This window comes from Mus caroli, unplaced genomic scaffold (genome assembly GCF_978045245.1).
Source record: "Mus caroli unplaced genomic scaffold, Mus_caroli_1 scaffold_14, whole genome shotgun sequence".
Taxonomy (NCBI): Eukaryota; Metazoa; Chordata; class Mammalia; order Rodentia; family Muridae; genus Mus; species Mus caroli.
The window spans coordinates 106,860,490-106,876,752 of record NW_028227269.1 but is presented as its reverse complement, the minus strand read 5'-3'; the positions used below and the strand labels follow the sequence as shown (position 1 = coordinate 106,876,752).

The following is a 16,263-nucleotide window of genomic DNA, read 5'->3' as shown; positions in this document are numbered from 1 at the left end:
GGAAGAGCAGTCGGGTGCTCTTACCCACTGAGCCATCTCACCAGCCCGCATCCAGTGCTCTTAACGACTGAGCCATCTCTCCAGGTCCATCTAGGGCTTTATTGTTTGTTTATATTTTGTGTGCATGGGTATTTTGACTACATGTATGTCTATATGAGGGTGTTAGATCCCCCTGGAACAGGAGTTAGAGACAGTTGTGAGCCACCATGTGGGTGCTGGGAACTGAACCCAGGTCCTCTGGAATTGCAGCCAGTGCTCTTAACCACTGAGCCATCTCTCCAGCCCCATCTGGGGCTTTCTTAACCATCAGACACATCGAGTATTTCAGGGTGCAGGCCTCCCTAACAGGCTTTTCCTGCCACCCCATGTTAAGAGTGGAGCTTCCCTCAGCTGTGTTCTGACCACGTGGCTCATGTGCACATGGGGTTAGGTATACTCTTCTGCCACCAGTAGATACAGCCCCATCTGCTATCCTCTCTGTTGGCCTCCAGCTCTGAAGAACCTTTTGGCTTTTCCCTAGATCTTAGCCCCTTCTGCTTTGGTTTCCATACTGTTCTGTGACTCTGGGCAGTGGGGGATGGAGACGGGGGTCAAACACCTGCTCTCCTGCTCCTCACCATGAGTCACTAGTGTAACCCACCCTGTGGGCCCTGACCGATGTCCAGGGACAGTATGGGACTCTGACTGGTCTCTGTGCTGGCACAGGTCAACAAGCATGCATTTTCTGGAGGAAGAGACACTGTGGAGGAGCACAGGCAGTTTGGGGGCAACTGTGAAGTGGATGTGTCCTTCATGTATCTGACCTTCTTCCTTGAAGATGACGACAGGCTGGAGCAGATCAGAAAGGTGAGTTGACCCCAGCCCTGCCACCCACCCACATGAGCCCAGCAGCCCAGATAGGCCTTGTTCTTTGCTAGAACAGCCTTCGTGGCCTGGGCTGAGCCAGGCACAGTGGTTCATACTTATTTAGACCTAGCTGCTCAGGAGGCTGAAGCAGGAAGATTGTAAATTCCCAGATAGCCTGGGCTACATAGCAGGATGTTATATTTAAAAAAAAAAAAAAAAAAAAAAAAAAAAAACAGGCCAGGCTATGCTGGTGCACGCCTTTAATCCCAGCATTTTGGAGGCAGAGGCAGGCGGATTTGTGAGTTCCAGGACAGCCTGGTCTACAGAGTGAGTTCCAGGACAGCCAGGGCTATACAGAGAAACCCTGTCTCAGAAAAAAAAAAAAAAAAACAACAGAACAGGTGCTGTCTTCAACAGCATATATACCAGGACTAGAACAATGCAGAGAAGATGAACATGGGCCCTGCACAGAGATGACCACAAATTCATAAAGTGTCCCATATATAAAACAAAACAAGATCACTCAGATTTTTAACCACATAGGAAGAATCCTTATCCTTGGATAGTTCACAAAAGAGCAAGCATGAAGAGGGTCGTCTTCCTTGTCAGTAGAGAAGTGTAGGTAAAACTGCACACTGGCACATGACTTAGGTGTCCATGGTCCCAGGACAGCCTCTCGGGGAGCAGGTTGGGACAAGCAGAGCCCTGGCCTTGGAATGTTTTCCAAGGAAATCCTATGAAATAGAAAACAGCTTTTCATCACACAGAAACAGCAGCAGAGAAATGTGCAAACATGCACTGTTGTGGGGGTGGAGGAGAGAGAGCCGGCTCAGGGCACTCCACTGTGAGAGCCAGCTCAGGGCACTGACTGACCACTGTGAGAGCCGTCTTTGGTTGTTAATATTTAAGACAGAATCTCACTGTGTAGCCTTGGAACTCCCTGTATAGACCAGGCTTACATTAAACTCATGACAATCCTCCTGCCTCAGCTACCTGAGTGCTTGGATTATGGGAGTAAGTATTTAAAGGGTTTTAGTGACACGGGAGCCAACGCCAAGGGTGGTGAAGGGAGGTGGCAGTGAGAAGGCAGCAAGAGAGGAAATGCCCGTTCACCAGCAGGCCAGCGCCTGTGGGGTGGGGCTGCAGGCAGCTGTCCACAGCCTGCCGCTGCCCATGCTTTAGGCTTTGTCTTGTCCACTTGAAGAGTGGCACAGGCAGGCAGAGGAGCAGGGCACATGGATAGGCTGGAAACTGCATGCAGTTCTCCCTGTCTCTTTGGCGACAGTGTGTTCTGATGATGGCCTCCACTCCTCCCAGCTCTGGCTCACTTTCCTCAATCCACGTGCACTCCTTTTATGGCCCCCATTAGCAAACAGGTTTCTAGGACTTCTAGGTTATTTAATAATAAACGAAGAGGGCTGGTGAGATGGCTCAGTGGGTAAGAGCACCCGACTGCTTTTCCGAAGGTCTGAAGTTCAAATCCCAGCAACCACATGGTGGCTCACAACCACCTGTAATGAGATCTGACTCCCTCTTCTGGAGAGTCTGAAGACAGCTACAGTGTACTTACATATAATAAATAAATCAATCAATCTTTAAAAAAAAATAAATAAATAAACGAAGATAAAACAGACATGAAAGCCGGGCGGTGGTGGCGCACGCCTTTAATCCCAGCACTCGGGAGGCAGAGGCAGGCGGATTTCTGAGTTCGAGGCCAGCCTGGTCTACAAAGTGAGTTCCAGGACAGCCAGGGCTATACAGAGAAACCCTGTCTCGAAAAACCAAAAAAAAAAAAAAAAAAAAAAAAAAAACAGACATGAAGAAAAGGATCCCAGGGTACCGGACACAAGACATTTAATGTCCTTAAGACCCAGGCTACCGCGACCCTGTCAACCTAACTCATAAAGGGACATAGGCTGACCCAGAGCTCAGGGAGGGAGGGCATGGACACACACACACACTGCTCACAGTATCAGCCTTCTGCAGGATTACACCAGCGGAGCCATGCTCACTGGGGAGCTCAAGAAGACGCTCATAGACGTCCTTCAGCCCCTGATCGCAGAGCACCAGGCCCGACGCAAGGCAGTCACCGAGGAGACCGTGAAGGAGTTCATGACACCCCGGCAGCTGTCCTTCCACTTCCAGTAATGTCTCTTTTCTGTGGCAAACCTGTCTGTAATCCCACCCTGTCAAATCAAGTCACACTCCCAATAGGCTTCTGTCACGTGGTAATTCCTGGACCTGGGTCTCTGTGCACGTGTGCATCCTGGGTGCTGTTTCTTCTCTGATGTCTCTGCATCTGTTGTCTGCTAAGGGTGATCAAGTGATGCTAATGTTGTGTGGTCAGATAGAACCCCAGCCCGCAGTCTCTCCCACAAAGAGCCCAAAGGTAGGGCCTCCCTGGCCACAGAAGGCTGTCCAGCTAGCGGCCTCGGGTTCCAGGACAAATTCTGAAATGTATTCCAGTTTTTTTTAAAAGTGCATGTGCCCAGTTGGCCATGGTGGGATGCACTTTATCATCTCTGTACTCAGGAGGCTAAGACATAAGTTCTGAGCCAGCCTAGAGGTAATCTGCATTTGATTCTGCTTCTGTGGAGTCACAATGTCATTACTGTAAAACTGAAAACTGCTGTGAAAAACTGACAAGGAGACATGTAGTGGGACATGCCGCTGCTCCAGCCCACGCCCCCCCCACACACACACACACGTACACTTACATGTAATGTGTGCAAGCTTTGCTTTATACTTGGCTAAGAAGCCATCAGCTTTGTCCTGAAGGTGTAGCTCAGTAGTAGAGCACTCGCCTAGCATGCATGCTGGCCCCGGTTCAGTCTCCTGCCCCGCGAAGCCGGGCGGATAACTGAGCTCTATGCTTTTAACACTGATTATGGACCAGGCTGGGTCTTTTCTACTAACCTGAGGCTGAGGTAGCTAACCTCCAGCTCCCACGTGCCGTCCACTCCAGAATCATGCTTGCTGTCCTTGGTGTACTAACTTCCCCACAGATGGCCGAGACTCCACCCTGTGACATGCAGGGCGGCGTCTCCTGACCCCGGGCTCTGAGGAAGGCCTGTTCCCTTTGCAGGTGCTTCTGCTTTGACACTTGACTGACGGGAGGGGCAGGCCAGAGCAGTGTGCTGGCCATGCCTCAGGCCGGTGACCATAGCTAGACAGAAAAGAACAGCAGCCGTCCAGGCTGCAGTGTTCTCCCTCTGGGCGGGCTGCATGGAATGTGCTACCACTCAGAGTCTTGGAAAAGCAGAAGCCGTATCTCAGGGAAAGCCCCTGGTTGAAGTGTCTGTCCTCTCTGAAGGCACAGGGCCACTCTGAGTGTTCTGTCCTTGCATCATTTTCAGGCAAAAACAATAAACTTTGTTGTGCTCCTGTCTGTCACTGTCCGACCAAGTAGGCCGCAGAGGAACGTGGACTTGCTGAAGGCCTACGCACTACACCTACTGCTAAGGCTGTAGCTGTTCCCATTGGCAGGGGGTGAGGGGGTGTGGGGGTGATAGGGGGCAACACTTAGGAAAATTTGGAGCTGTGAAACGCCATGGTGCTTAGAGGCAGGCTCCTAGGGATCATTGTGTGGGGCCACTTGTCCTGAGAAGCCTCCCTGCTCCCTGAGATGGCCGTTCCACCTTGTTTGACAGTCCAACAGCCTAAGGAGAGTGTGTACATGTGACATACCATTTGCAGCCAGCTGGGTACTCAGATTCTGTAGTGAGCAGCACAGGCCTGAGCCAGCGGTGCAGTGAGACCGGCCATAAAGGAACCTGCTTCACCCTATCCACCTGTCCTCATCTGCAGTTAGGCAAACATGACCTGTCCAAGGCCAGACAGTGAATTTATTGCTGAGCAGTCTGTTCTGGCTTAGTCTTGAGAACACTAAGATTTGCACCCTGGGAAGCCAAGCTCTTGGACTCAGAGCCTATGAGAGTGTCAGAATGTGGCATGGAGGTCACACGGGCTCCTCTCATGGCCCCCTCCCATTAGACTGACCACACTTCCCAGGCCAACACCTCACCTAGCTGGGTGTGGCCAAAGGTGGCCAAACATACAGAGGATTGCCTTGCTCTCTCGCTGTGGTCCAAGATGACCAATGCTACTCAAATAATGCCCTGACATTGAAGCGCCATTGCACCCATGGAACGTTCTAGTGTGGAAGTGAGAGAGACATTGCTGTCGTCTGATGGTTTAGGTGGAATCCTGGGCCCAGGGAGGAATGAGGGCCCAGGCCATCCCATCCCCCATCAGCCACAACTGGGTGAGTCACTTGTCCCCCTAGGAGCTCCATCTCCTCTATGTAAAAATGCAAAGGTGATGCCCAAGGCTGCTGCTCCTCAGAGTAAGGGTAGCCTCAGGTCTGCAACATCCACTGCCACATTCGCCAAAAACCTGTGGTCTCTCTGAGCTCCCTAAAAGGTTATGCAGGCTATTTAATGGGGCAGCCTGGGAATAGTGTCCAGTAACAAATGGTTCAGAGAATTCCAGTAAGAACAGCCTTCATCCTAAGGGGCATCTGTATCACACAGATGGGGCTGTGAGCCCCTCTGACAGGAACAGATGATAGCTCTAGATATCCGGGGGTAAGCAGGCCTTAGCAGAACTCTCCAGAGTTACACTATTGGCCCTTCTGGGCCCATAGGGCTGCAGCCAGCACACGCTGTGTGAGCACTCAAGGGCAGCTTTTAGCTCTCACTGAAAAAAACAACTACACCTTGATTTTTCTTGTTGAGGTAGCCCTGTAGGGAGACCAGCCCTTCTCGTGAGTCACTCGGGCAGCCAGCTCCTTCTCCTTGACTCTTCAAAGCTTCTGGCAGCAGAAGTAAGGCCAGGGATGCTAACTTTATGCCTAAAATCCTTGAACTTGGCAGGCTGAGGCTAGAAGACACGAAGGTGAAGCCAACCTGAGCTATGCAGTGAGCTCCAGGCACTTCCTGCTAAGTCACTTGCTTCATCAGTGGCAGCCTGGAAACCTAGGTTAGGCTAGCAGCTTAGCAGTTAGGGTCAGCAGGAACCAGAGCACAGCCCTGACCCCCGGGAACATGGGACATGAGAGCCAAGAGGCTGAGCTAACCTCCCACAACAGAATGAGTGACATGCCAGGGGCGGTGTCTCAGTCTTAATTTCAGCCCTTAGGAGGCAGGAACAGACAGATGTCTGAGTTTGAGGCCATCCTGGTCTACATAGCACATTCCAGGCCAGCCAGAACTATATCGTGAGACCCTGTCTAAAACAGTTAAAAATAAAAACAAAAAAAGAATGAACGGGCACCAGTGGACCTGACAGGGTCAGGATTGGTGACTTTGGAGACATTGTATTAGCTGTCCTTTTCCAGGCACTGGCCCAGAATGTCCCAGCGTCTTTACCTCCCTAAGCTAGGTGGACTTTTCGAGTTCAGAAATTAAAACCTCAGGGCTTCAGGATTGCAGTTCCAGAGACATGGAGTGCTGAGTCTGTACTCGAAGCATGCAGGCAGAGCGGGGGCATGTGTGCAGAGACGCTCTCAAGTCTGCAAAGATAGGGAAATTGTTTAAAGAGAAACCTTACTGAAACTGGAAGCGAACACAAAGGCTGGACAGACTACGTGACCCAAATGAGGTGAAGAGAGTTTTTCAAAAGTCCATAGCAGCTGGATCTTGTGTGACCCCTGCCCCTCCTAGATGCCTGCAGAGGATAGCTGGACAGCCCACTCTCCAGGCTGTAGCTGGAGACATGCCTAGTTCCTGAAGTCCTGCCCCTGTAGCCTCCCAACCCATCTGGAAGCACTCTGGCTTTCATCATAACCAGGACCTCACTGCAAGACTTCTGAAGCTCAGAGGTCCTGGGTAGCTCCCAGTTTGGGGATGGGACAGACAAGCAACCAGCCAGCTAGCCAGGCTCCGTGGGAGGAGCCTAGCGTGCCCAGGTAGTAGGACCAGAGACCTTCCTGGAGAAGAGGCCCAGGAGATAGCACACAGACAGGGGGACCTGGCAGGCAATGGCCCTGTGTATGAGATCTGGTGTCCAAGGACCTGTATGACAAGGGTTGACCCAGAAACAGATCTTGCCTCTTCTAGAAACTGGAAAGTATCACCAAACCACCACCCCCACAAAACAAAACAAAACCCCCGGAGGACATTCAGTGCCTGCGTGCATATGTGCTCAGGCTTTGCATCTGAGCATGCACAGCTAACGCAGTGATCAGGCAGCTCTGCCACAGACTGTTCAGTGAAGACCCAGTGAGTGGGCTCACTGTACTCCAGCCTGACTCTCGGTGGCCCATCATTGGAAGCCCTAGGGTGCTTAGAGAGGGAGGCTGGACCTCAGCAGCACAGGCTAGTTCCACTATGTGCCTGAGGGCAGACCCAACCCTACCCTGCCGTGCAAGCCACTGGCTCATAGAACCTTTATAAGGTACCTAGCACCTTCCCATTCTTGGTGCATCCTTTGGTCTGGTGATGGCACAGATAAAAACTACACAGCCCAGAAAGTAAAAGGAGTAAAGCCAGCCCCAGGGCTCTGCAGGGTTTCACGGTGACCCTCTACATAGCTAGCCACCCAGGTAAGAAGTCTGGTCCATCCTAGCCACCAGGACCAAGGTTCAACACCTCCTCGCCCACCATGAGCAGACAGGCTTCACAAGGGCACTGGATGAGCAACAAGGTAAGAGGGCCAGGACCCCACAGACCACAGAGCGACACAGCTGAGCAACCACAGAAACATTTATTAACAGCCACTCCTAAACCAGGTTCCAGGATCTACAGGCAGTGTATGCAATGGTGATGCCCTGTACCAATTCCTCGGTTCTCTGAGCAGCCTATGACAGGGAACCAGCCCAGCCTGTAGTCAGATGTAACCAGCTTGCTGTCTGGTCCCTAGCCTGTCTCTAAAGGCACAGTGTGAATTGGTGGAGGCTGAGTAGAACTGGGGTTCGAGGTTGGCCTAGCACCCAGAGGGGTTGGTGAAGGTATGCTCTGAAATGGGTATGGGCATGGCAGTACAAGCAGGAATGAACAGTTGTTCGGTGACAGATGACTCCAAGTGACACATGTCCTCATCGAGGAGACCCACACAATCCTGACTCATGACCCCCAAGCAGATGGCAGATCAACTCCCTGACTTTGTGGTCAGCAGCTGGGCTGTCCGAGCTCAGGCCTCCCCTCAGTCACAGCACAGAAGGTCCTCTGCTGCTCTGGTGACAGCCCCGTGGGCTCCTGAGCCTACCCGTTCTCCCCTTTGCCTCCGGCTGCTGTGTGGCGTGGATGTTGCTGACTGGTGCCTATGTGAGCAGGCTCTGCGTGAGCCTCAGCACAGCCTCATACACCACAAAGACCACCATGTTGACAGGAAAGGCACGACAGCAGTTGAGCGCCAGTCCCTTGAAGAGCACCCTGGGACCCTCCTCCCGCACGCTGGTCACCACACAGTGCAGGAGGCCCCGGTAGCGATGCTGGCCCTGCCCATCCGCCTGCAGGCGTGACTTGATCACATCCATGGGGGTGGCCACAGCCCAGGCCAGGACCCCAGCGCATCCTCCAGCCACCAACACACCTAAGACATCTGCAGGAAAGACAGTGACCTTACTGCAAGCTGCTTGGAGACAGGACCCAGTCCTGGGAAACTCACTGAGTGAAGATAAACCCCTCTAGCACAAAGTCACTGTGTGACCCTGGACAGTCTCACACACTCCCCTCAGAAAACCCTACTTGAAAAATAGGGCAGGTGTTAGCTTGACTTGGTGTCACCGGGCTGCATGTGCAGCTCAAGAGAGCACATGTACAAGCATGCCTGGGTTAAAGATGTGCTTCTATGATGCACATTCCTCTCCTAGTCCCCATGTCACAGGGCCAACCCACCCACCCTCTGCCTGTCACTCACCTGGCTGACTATGGCCAGCAGGGGTGAGCCACTCGCAGAGCATAGCATAGGAGAGAAAGTAAGTGGCAAAGGAGTGACCCTCACGAAGGAGCAGAGCCGAGCTGCCCTTGTAGAGTCCCCGAAGCCCCTCCTCTCGGGCCACTGTGACTAAACAGTGCAGCGGCCCTCTGTACTTAGGCCTGGGCTCCAAGCAAGCAGTGGGTGTGGGACACAAAGCGGGAGCCCCAGATGTCCAGGAGGCTGAGGGCCGCCGCTGCTGTGTCTGAGCTTGGGCCTGTGTCTGCAGGCGGACTTTGGCCACCTCAGTGGGTGACGTCAGGAACACCTAGGACAGGGAGGAAACAGAGTAGGACACGTCTACAGCCTGCCCACACACTCGAGGACACAACCTTCCATTGATTGGGGCTGCTAGCTGGCCCCAGGGGTTTGGTGGCACTGAGCTCAAAGCCAGTTCAGCCCAACTAAGGCCAAAGCCAAGGCCTTCTGCTTCTCTCCTCTCTGAGAGCACTGGCTTAACACCTACCGGGTGACTACGTTCAAGCAAGACTATAATCAACACAGTCGTTTGTGGTGAAGTCACATTGCTAAAGGCAAGGCATGGTGGTCACTGGGGACTCAGATGCATCAGATCTTTCCACCCCTGGCCTTACTTCTCACCCACCTCTTACAGATGAGATGGCAGCCCAGAGAAGCTGAAGCCTGGCTGGCTAGGCTTATCAGCCTTTGGTCTCTGCACTATATCCAGTAGGTACACTTAGCCTCTTGGCTCATGGGGCTCTAAGAATTGAGGACTTATCCATGCTCCACTCTGGCCTATGAGGGACATCAGCTGTACTTGGCTGCCCTGGTCCTGGTCCTGGTGCCTGACGCTCCATCTCCACTGGGGATGAAGGATGCCAAGTGTTCATGGTAACATTGGGTGGTATTCGGGCATTTAGTGGCCACCCTGATGATGGAGCCCTCCCAGCTGGAAGGTCATGGGCACGTGGGTGCTATTTCTCTGGGTCCTCACACTGATAGAGAGAGTCTCTATGGCCATTTCCTCCCCTCCACTAGAGTATACCGGGAGGGAGCCTAGCCCATCCCAGACAGCCTCCTGGTTCCTCTCCACAGTCCCCATGCCCTGCAGGGTCTAACTTGTCAGAGCCTCAGTCCTTATCTCATCTGGGAGGTGATGACTCAGACTCTTTGGGAGCCTCCAACACCCTTCCACCCTCTACTGCCTCCACTCACCCGGACAAGACCAGAAGCACATCCTGAGAGTGTGATGTCAGCCTTGGTGGGCTTGACGTCCGTGCTGCCGTACCGGAAGCGGCAGATGTGAGCCAGGCAGTGGTGGTAGGTACCAAAAGATACAGACGACACCAGGGACACTGTGCACACGGGCAGTGAGAGGCCTCTGTAGAAGCCCCACACCTGAGGGATGGAGACCAAGTAAGGACTGGTCCAGCCAAGAGAAAATGCCCTGGCTCTGAGATCGCCCAGACCAGGGCCTCCAGACTTGGGGGTCTCAGGACTTGGCGATGTTTGAGGTCAGGTAAGGGGTTGAAGAGACAACAGCCTGGCCATAATGATGGAGCCAGCGTGATATTCAGCTAACCCCTGCCTGCCCCAAGCCCCAAGATCACTTGTATAGTTTCCGCAAAACCTTCTCCTGGATGGGCTCCTCCCAGGCCTCAGAAACGCAATTACCCCTGTCCTCTCCCCTGGATCTTTACCCTATCAATATACCAGGTGCTCAAGCTTTGGACCTCGGAGGGACCACTGGACCGGGCACAGTCACTGTGTCCACAGGCTAAGGCTGAAAGGGAAGGGCATCCCTAGCAAGTGCCACCATATCATCGGGCCCCATCCCTACCCGCTCTTGGCGATACGTGTCCCGGATGCAGTGCCAGATGCCTGCGTATTTGGCCTCCGTCTGGATTCTGACCTGCGGGAGAGGAAGAAGGTTTCAGGAAGGGCTGGCATAAAGTCAATAGAAGCCCTGGTTCTGCCCCTTGATGGTGACACATGCTGTCGTAGACTGAGTGGGGACAGCGAGCTCCTTCTAGAACAAGGCACAGGATGAGAAAGATGGAGAGTCCCAAGGGCCGTAGGGAACCATCAATAGTATTAGAGTAAGGCGGGGGATTGGGGGGAGAAGTCGGGGAGACTAACTAGGTCCTCTTAGCATCCTAACTGATGACCAGAGCTGGGTACCAGAGACACTGAGCACAATCTAAGCCAAGGCAAGGCCTTTGCTGTACCTTCACTGTATCCAGAGGGTAGCCCACAGCAACACCGCAGACTCCTGCAAGGCAATGAGAGGGACCCATGAAGCAGCAGGAGGTGGCCCTGTCAGCAGCGAGAGCCTATCCCAAGGAATGGAGGAGGTAGCCTCAGGTAAGCCCCTCTCCCACACCATCAGCTGACCCTGCCTGGGCTCCTCATCTCTACATCCTTTGTTTTGCAGGTGAGTAACTGTGGCTCAGGATGCACCTACCAAGCTTGCTAGACACTCCCCACCCTGGCCCAACAGTGGCTATTCCCAATGGCCATGCCAAGGACAGACATTCTTCTGCCTCCCCTCTGACATCACATTTTGGGAGAACACCTGGCTCCGCTCTGGCTAACCCTGTCTCTGAGCCAGGTAAACTTTGCCCTCAAGCCTCAGTGTTTGTGTGGAAACGGAGGCAGACACCCCCACATCCCAGGATTCGGGGAGAGGCACATGCTGAACACAGGTCAAGGTGGCAGCCCAGACCCCTGCCCTGGTCATTGCCTGGAACCGAAGGTGAGTGTGGGACAGTGTGCACCGCTGCTGTGGTGACCTAAACTCCCTCCCCCCCCCAAGAGGTCCACGTGTGAGAGGTGGCAGAGCCTGCGGGAGGTCTTTAAGCCACTGGGGGTCATGTCTTGGAGGGGATTACGCAATGGCAACTCCTTGCCATCTGGCTCTCTGTACAACAGAACTGCCTACCATTGCCCTCTAAGCACCCACACAGACCCAGGCAGTGGGCGGCCTGGTGGTCAGAGCCTCGGGCCTGCCACTAAGTAACCATTTCCTGGTCTGAGTGGGTTGGTTACCTGAGGACAGTGGACACAGCTGCTAACTCATCTTGCAGAGAGGCTGATAGTGCCAACCCTGGCTTTGGACCAGGAGATCTACGATGTCTTCCTTGCCCCTCTGCTACTTCTAGAACTAGGGCCTCCATAATACAGCCACATAACACAGCACAACCTTTGAAGAAACTCAGGGGCCAGTGAAGTGCTTGGGCTTTCTACCCCTGGGTAAAGAACCTAAGGATATTTAATCCTAGCACTTGGGAGGCAGAGACAGGCAGATTTCTGAGTTCAAGGCCAGCCTGGTCTACAGAGTGAGTTCCAGGACAGCCAGGACTATACAGAGAAACCCTATTTCGAAAAGAAAAAACAAAAACAAAAAACAAACAAAAAAAAGATCCTAAGGATACCCAGGATGGCAAGACCCATGGTCGAGCAGAAGAGGGAGTTTCTAGGGGCAGGATATAAAGCAAGTGCCTGACAGGAGGCTCTGAAACATCTCTCAAACACTTTACCAACTCCTATTCACCCCTCAAAGCCCTACTCTCTTAGGCCTCCTTTCTGTGCCTCTGCCCGGAAACATGCTGATCAGGGTCTGCGTCCCATGGCCTTGTTGCTAGGCCCCATATTCCATGGCCACCTCTAGATCTAGAGTTCTTCAAGGACAGGCTCGGGTCCAAGTCCCTAGGACTGGGGACCCAGGCCCAGCACAGAGCAAGGATTCTCCTGACTAGGACCTTTCCTGTGGCTATAAGGAGGATGTGGCTTCCATGTGACTTCCTGTGACACTAACACTCAGGGGAGCAGCCAGCCTCAGAATGGTGTAGGTCAAGACCTGGGCAGCAGAGCCACAGCCAGGAGCCATCGTCCCTGAAGCTGAAGCTGGGACTCTCTTTCCTTTCTAGCCCCCAGGCTGTTCCCAGCAGTGGGAAACAGCCACCCACAGTCATCTATTTCACAATAGCTGAAGGGCCAAGGGTGCCTCACTCAAAATAGCCTCCCGGCCTGAGGATCAATGGTGCTCGCAGGGAGACCAGCAGGCAGCCACCTCTGAGGGAGACAATTTCAGCCGCAGGGGGGCTAGATGTTAGCAGTAGGCCTCAGTGGGCCAGAGAACCATCCGGCTGGGCCTGCTTTACATCTAGCCCCTGCTCCCTGCGAACAGAACTCCTGGGTACACAATTCTTCCCTGGAACCTTCTGTCTCTCCCCAGGACTCATTTACCCGCAACCCAGGACTCCAGCCATCTCAGCCCACAGGGTCAAGTTCCTGCTCCCAAGCCAGGAATCTCTAGTCTGGCTCAGCCTCCTGCCTAATCTTCAAGGCTATGTGGGAACCCATGGTCCGTGCCCCATAGATCTGCTCAAACCCTGACTGCGCAGGGCTGCCACACACACACACATACACACACACACACACAAGCACACCACCCCAACCCTCCCCAGCCCCTGCACCCCTCTATCCAAGTCTTATACCTCCAATGGCCCCAGCAACAAAATCCATGGACAGCACAGAAAATGAGAAGGGTTCCGATGTTGCTGCCAATGCCACACTGGCCGGCTCCTACAAATTCTGCAGATCTTAAATACCTGTGAGCAGAGGTGGAGCTAGGGCTGTTTAACGGGCTATTTTGATGCCCACACTCACATGCCCCACAAGGTTCGTGGTGCCAATGACCTGAACATCGGGAAAGCATGTGAGAGGTCATGGGAGGTAGCCAGCTCCCAGACCTAAGTCTGCCTCTATCCCCGGACTCAGATTAGGCCGGGCTTCCTACTGCTTATGGTGATGGCATAAACAGTGGTCTCTTCAGAGATGTACCCCATTTTACATGTCACCTCCAGCCCTAAAAGGGAGGGGAAGCAAAGGCCTGTTCTCATCATGGAACCACCAAAACCCCAAAGGGGACTTGCCTGAGGCAGGCACTATCTAAGAGCCAATCTATTTGATGGCAGCTAGCCGATGCAGAAAGTGCAGCCTTGTCTCTATGACTAAGGGTTGCTAGTTCAGTTCAGGGGCTCAAAGACACAGGCTGCAGCCCTACAGGGGGCCTTCGAGCCAGAGAGCTGCCAAATGAAGGGAAGGGGCATGTTGACATGGAACATTCTGCAGTTCTGTCTGAATGGCCCTCGGGGCAGGGCATCAGGAGGCCACGTGTCCACCTGTTTTTCTGTTCTCCATAGGCTGGCCTTGAACAGGCTGGTTTCAAACTAGGGATGACCCCTCGCCCTGACAGTTTGTCTACGTTTAGACAAGTCGTCAGTGCTGGCTGCCACGGCAGAGGGCAGAGAGCAGAAGAGGCCAGAAAGCATCCTGTCCAAGGCCAACCTCAATGTCCATCCTGACCTGTGCAGGGGCATGGCTCAGCATCTGGTTGGAAGTTGACACTGCCATCTGGCTTTGTGACATCTGGCTTTGTGACAAGATCTTTGAGCTCCCTATACCTCTGCTTCTACACCCACAAAATCGGTGCACACACAGAGCAAAGCTCCAGCTGGGTTCCTGCAGAATCGCCAGCCAAATTCATGAACAGAAGGTCGAGAGGGAGACGATGGGTTGTCGCTCTAGAGAGGCAGCTGAGCCAAATGTTACACTCAAGAAGCTAGGACCTCGGATAATGAGGGGACCTAAAACACACTATCCACCTAAGAGGACCGAGCCCCTTCAGTCCCACAGTGCCAGTGGTTAGGGCATCCACCCCAACAGTAGGGCCCAAGACCCCAGTTTACCCCAGACACCTTTCTCTCTCTGCCGGTCTTGGTGTCTGTCCTCCATGATCTCAGTCAGGTCCCGTTGCCACTGTCCACCTACACTCCTCTAACTGTGTCATCGTTCTTGGACAGCAGCCCACCTGTCCAGGCTCCTGATGCATGCAACCAACACATGCCAGGGACCAAAGCGTAGGACACCTCAGTAAACACAACAGCCTAGTCTCTGTCCTAGAGACCTGATGTGCTGGAAGTGAAACAGAGAGCCCTTGACAGCCAGGAAAAGCCCAGAGGTGATTGCAAGGACTGGTGTGGGTCAGCAGCTGCTCCCTTGGCGAAGCACAGCGGCTATGACAACCCACAGGAGACTCTCAAGAGAGTGGGCCTAGTAGTGTCCTGCTTTTTGCTTTTTTTTTTTTTTTTTTTTAGTTTTTTTTAGTTTTTTCAAGACAAGGTTTCTCTGTGTAGCCCTGGCTGTCCTGGAACTCACTCTGTAGACCTGGCTGGCCTCGAACTCAGAAATCCACCTGCCTCTGCCTCCCAAGTGCTGGGATTAAAGGCATACCACCACTTCCCGGCCCAGTGTCCTTCATGATGCAGGAGGCTCATGAGTCTCTTGAGGCCTCTGTCTTAGTCAGGGTTTCTATTCCTGCACAAACATCATGACCAAGAAGCAAGTTGGGGAGGAAAGGGTTTATTTGGCTTACACTTTCATACTGCTGTTCATCACCAAGGAAGTTCAGGACTGGAACTCAAGCAGGTCAGGAAGCAGGAGCTGATGCAATGGCCATGGAGGGATGTTCTTTACTGGCTTGCTTCCCCTGGCTTGCTCAGCTTACTCTCCTATAGAATCAAGACTACCAGCCCAGAGATGGACCCACCCACAAGGGGCCTTCCCCCCTTGATCACTAATTGAGAAAATGCCTTACAGTTGGATCTCATGGAGGCATTTCCTCAACTGAAGCTCCTTTCTCTGTGATAACTCCAGCTGTGTCAAGTTGACACAAAACTAGCCAGTACAGCCTCTCTCTACCCTAAGAGTACCTGAAAGAGCCCTGAGCACACAATGTCAGAAACAATGGGCACCTCACCTCAATTTATAAGTCAGATTCATTGGCAGTGAGTTTGCCTGGTGCTGCGGCCATCAGCAATCAGAGGTAGAGAGCTCATGAGGACATAGGTGGGAGTCTGTGGAGACTGGATAAGTCTTAGGAGATGCAAGCGCAGACACGGTAGGTACAGGCCACTGGAAGAGTCAGTTTGAAGTGGGCTGTGTCATAGGCAGAGGATGCTGAAGCAGGGGACAGAGACTGAGTTCTCACTCTGGCAAAATTCCTGTGGAAAAGGCTGGGACCAAGTGACAGCCACTCGGCGTGCCTGCCCCGCCCCCCGTCTAGACTTGGGTGCCTCTTTTAGAGATCCAAGTGAGGGGCTCCATCTTGTTTAGTTGATAAGTCCATGTCCTGGAACTCACTTTGTAGACCAGACTGGCCTTGAACTCAGAAATCCGCCTGCCTCTGCCTCCCGAGTGCTGGGATTAAAGGCGTGCGCCTCCACCGGCTCACAAGCAGCATTCATAAACAGAACAAATAAGTGATCAGTGTGTGCCCTCTGGTATGCCAGCAGGTGGCATTCACCTGTGTAAATGCTCAGTGTGTGCCCCCTGGTGTGCCAGCAGGTGGCATTCACCTGTGTAGCAGTGCTGTGGAATCTTTTCTCGGCACTTACACTCAAAACAAAGTGTGTTGGTTTGAATGGGAATTGACCCCATGTTCCATGTATTTGAATGCTTAATCATCAGGAAGTG

At 53.1% G+C, this 16,263-nt stretch overlaps 2 protein-coding genes and 1 non-coding gene across 5 annotated transcripts in view; 2 read left to right on the top strand and 1 right to left on the bottom strand.

The window, feature by feature from the left end:
• The window catches only part of Wars1 (tryptophanyl-tRNA synthetase 1), a 35,879-nt gene extending 31,645 nt beyond the window's left edge, over window positions 1-4,234 (top strand). For all 3 annotated transcript variants that reach the window (XM_021178740.2, XM_021178741.3, XM_029484725.2), the window contains exons 9-11: window positions 706-846; window positions 2,833-2,990; window positions 3,932-4,234. In XM_021178740.2, coding sequence (XP_021034399.1) covers window positions 706-846; window positions 2,833-2,990; window positions 3,932-3,953 — 321 coding nt within the window. In that variant the 3' untranslated portion in view covers window positions 3,954-4,234. The remainder of the gene's footprint in view (window positions 1-705; window positions 847-2,832; window positions 2,991-3,931) is intronic.
• Window positions 1,248-1,353, top strand: LOC115032925 (U6 spliceosomal RNA). The gene has a single exon (XR_003838567.2). It is a non-coding gene; the product is annotated as a U6 spliceosomal RNA (small nuclear RNA).
• Window positions 4,235-7,532: 3,298 nt separating the features above from the next.
• Slc25a47 (solute carrier family 25 member 47) lies at window positions 7,533-13,332 on the bottom strand. The gene is made up of 6 exons (XM_021179161.3): window positions 13,224-13,332; window positions 10,953-10,996; window positions 10,565-10,636; window positions 9,940-10,122; window positions 8,707-9,031; window positions 7,533-8,388 (listed from the first exon to the last, which is right to left on the bottom strand). The coding sequence occupies exons 1-6, from the start codon at window positions 13,249-13,251 to the stop codon at window positions 8,108-8,110; spliced, it is 933 nt and encodes a 310-aa protein (XP_021034820.1). The 5' UTR covers window positions 13,252-13,332; the 3' UTR covers window positions 7,533-8,107.
• Window positions 13,333-16,263: the final 2,931 nt, after the last annotated feature.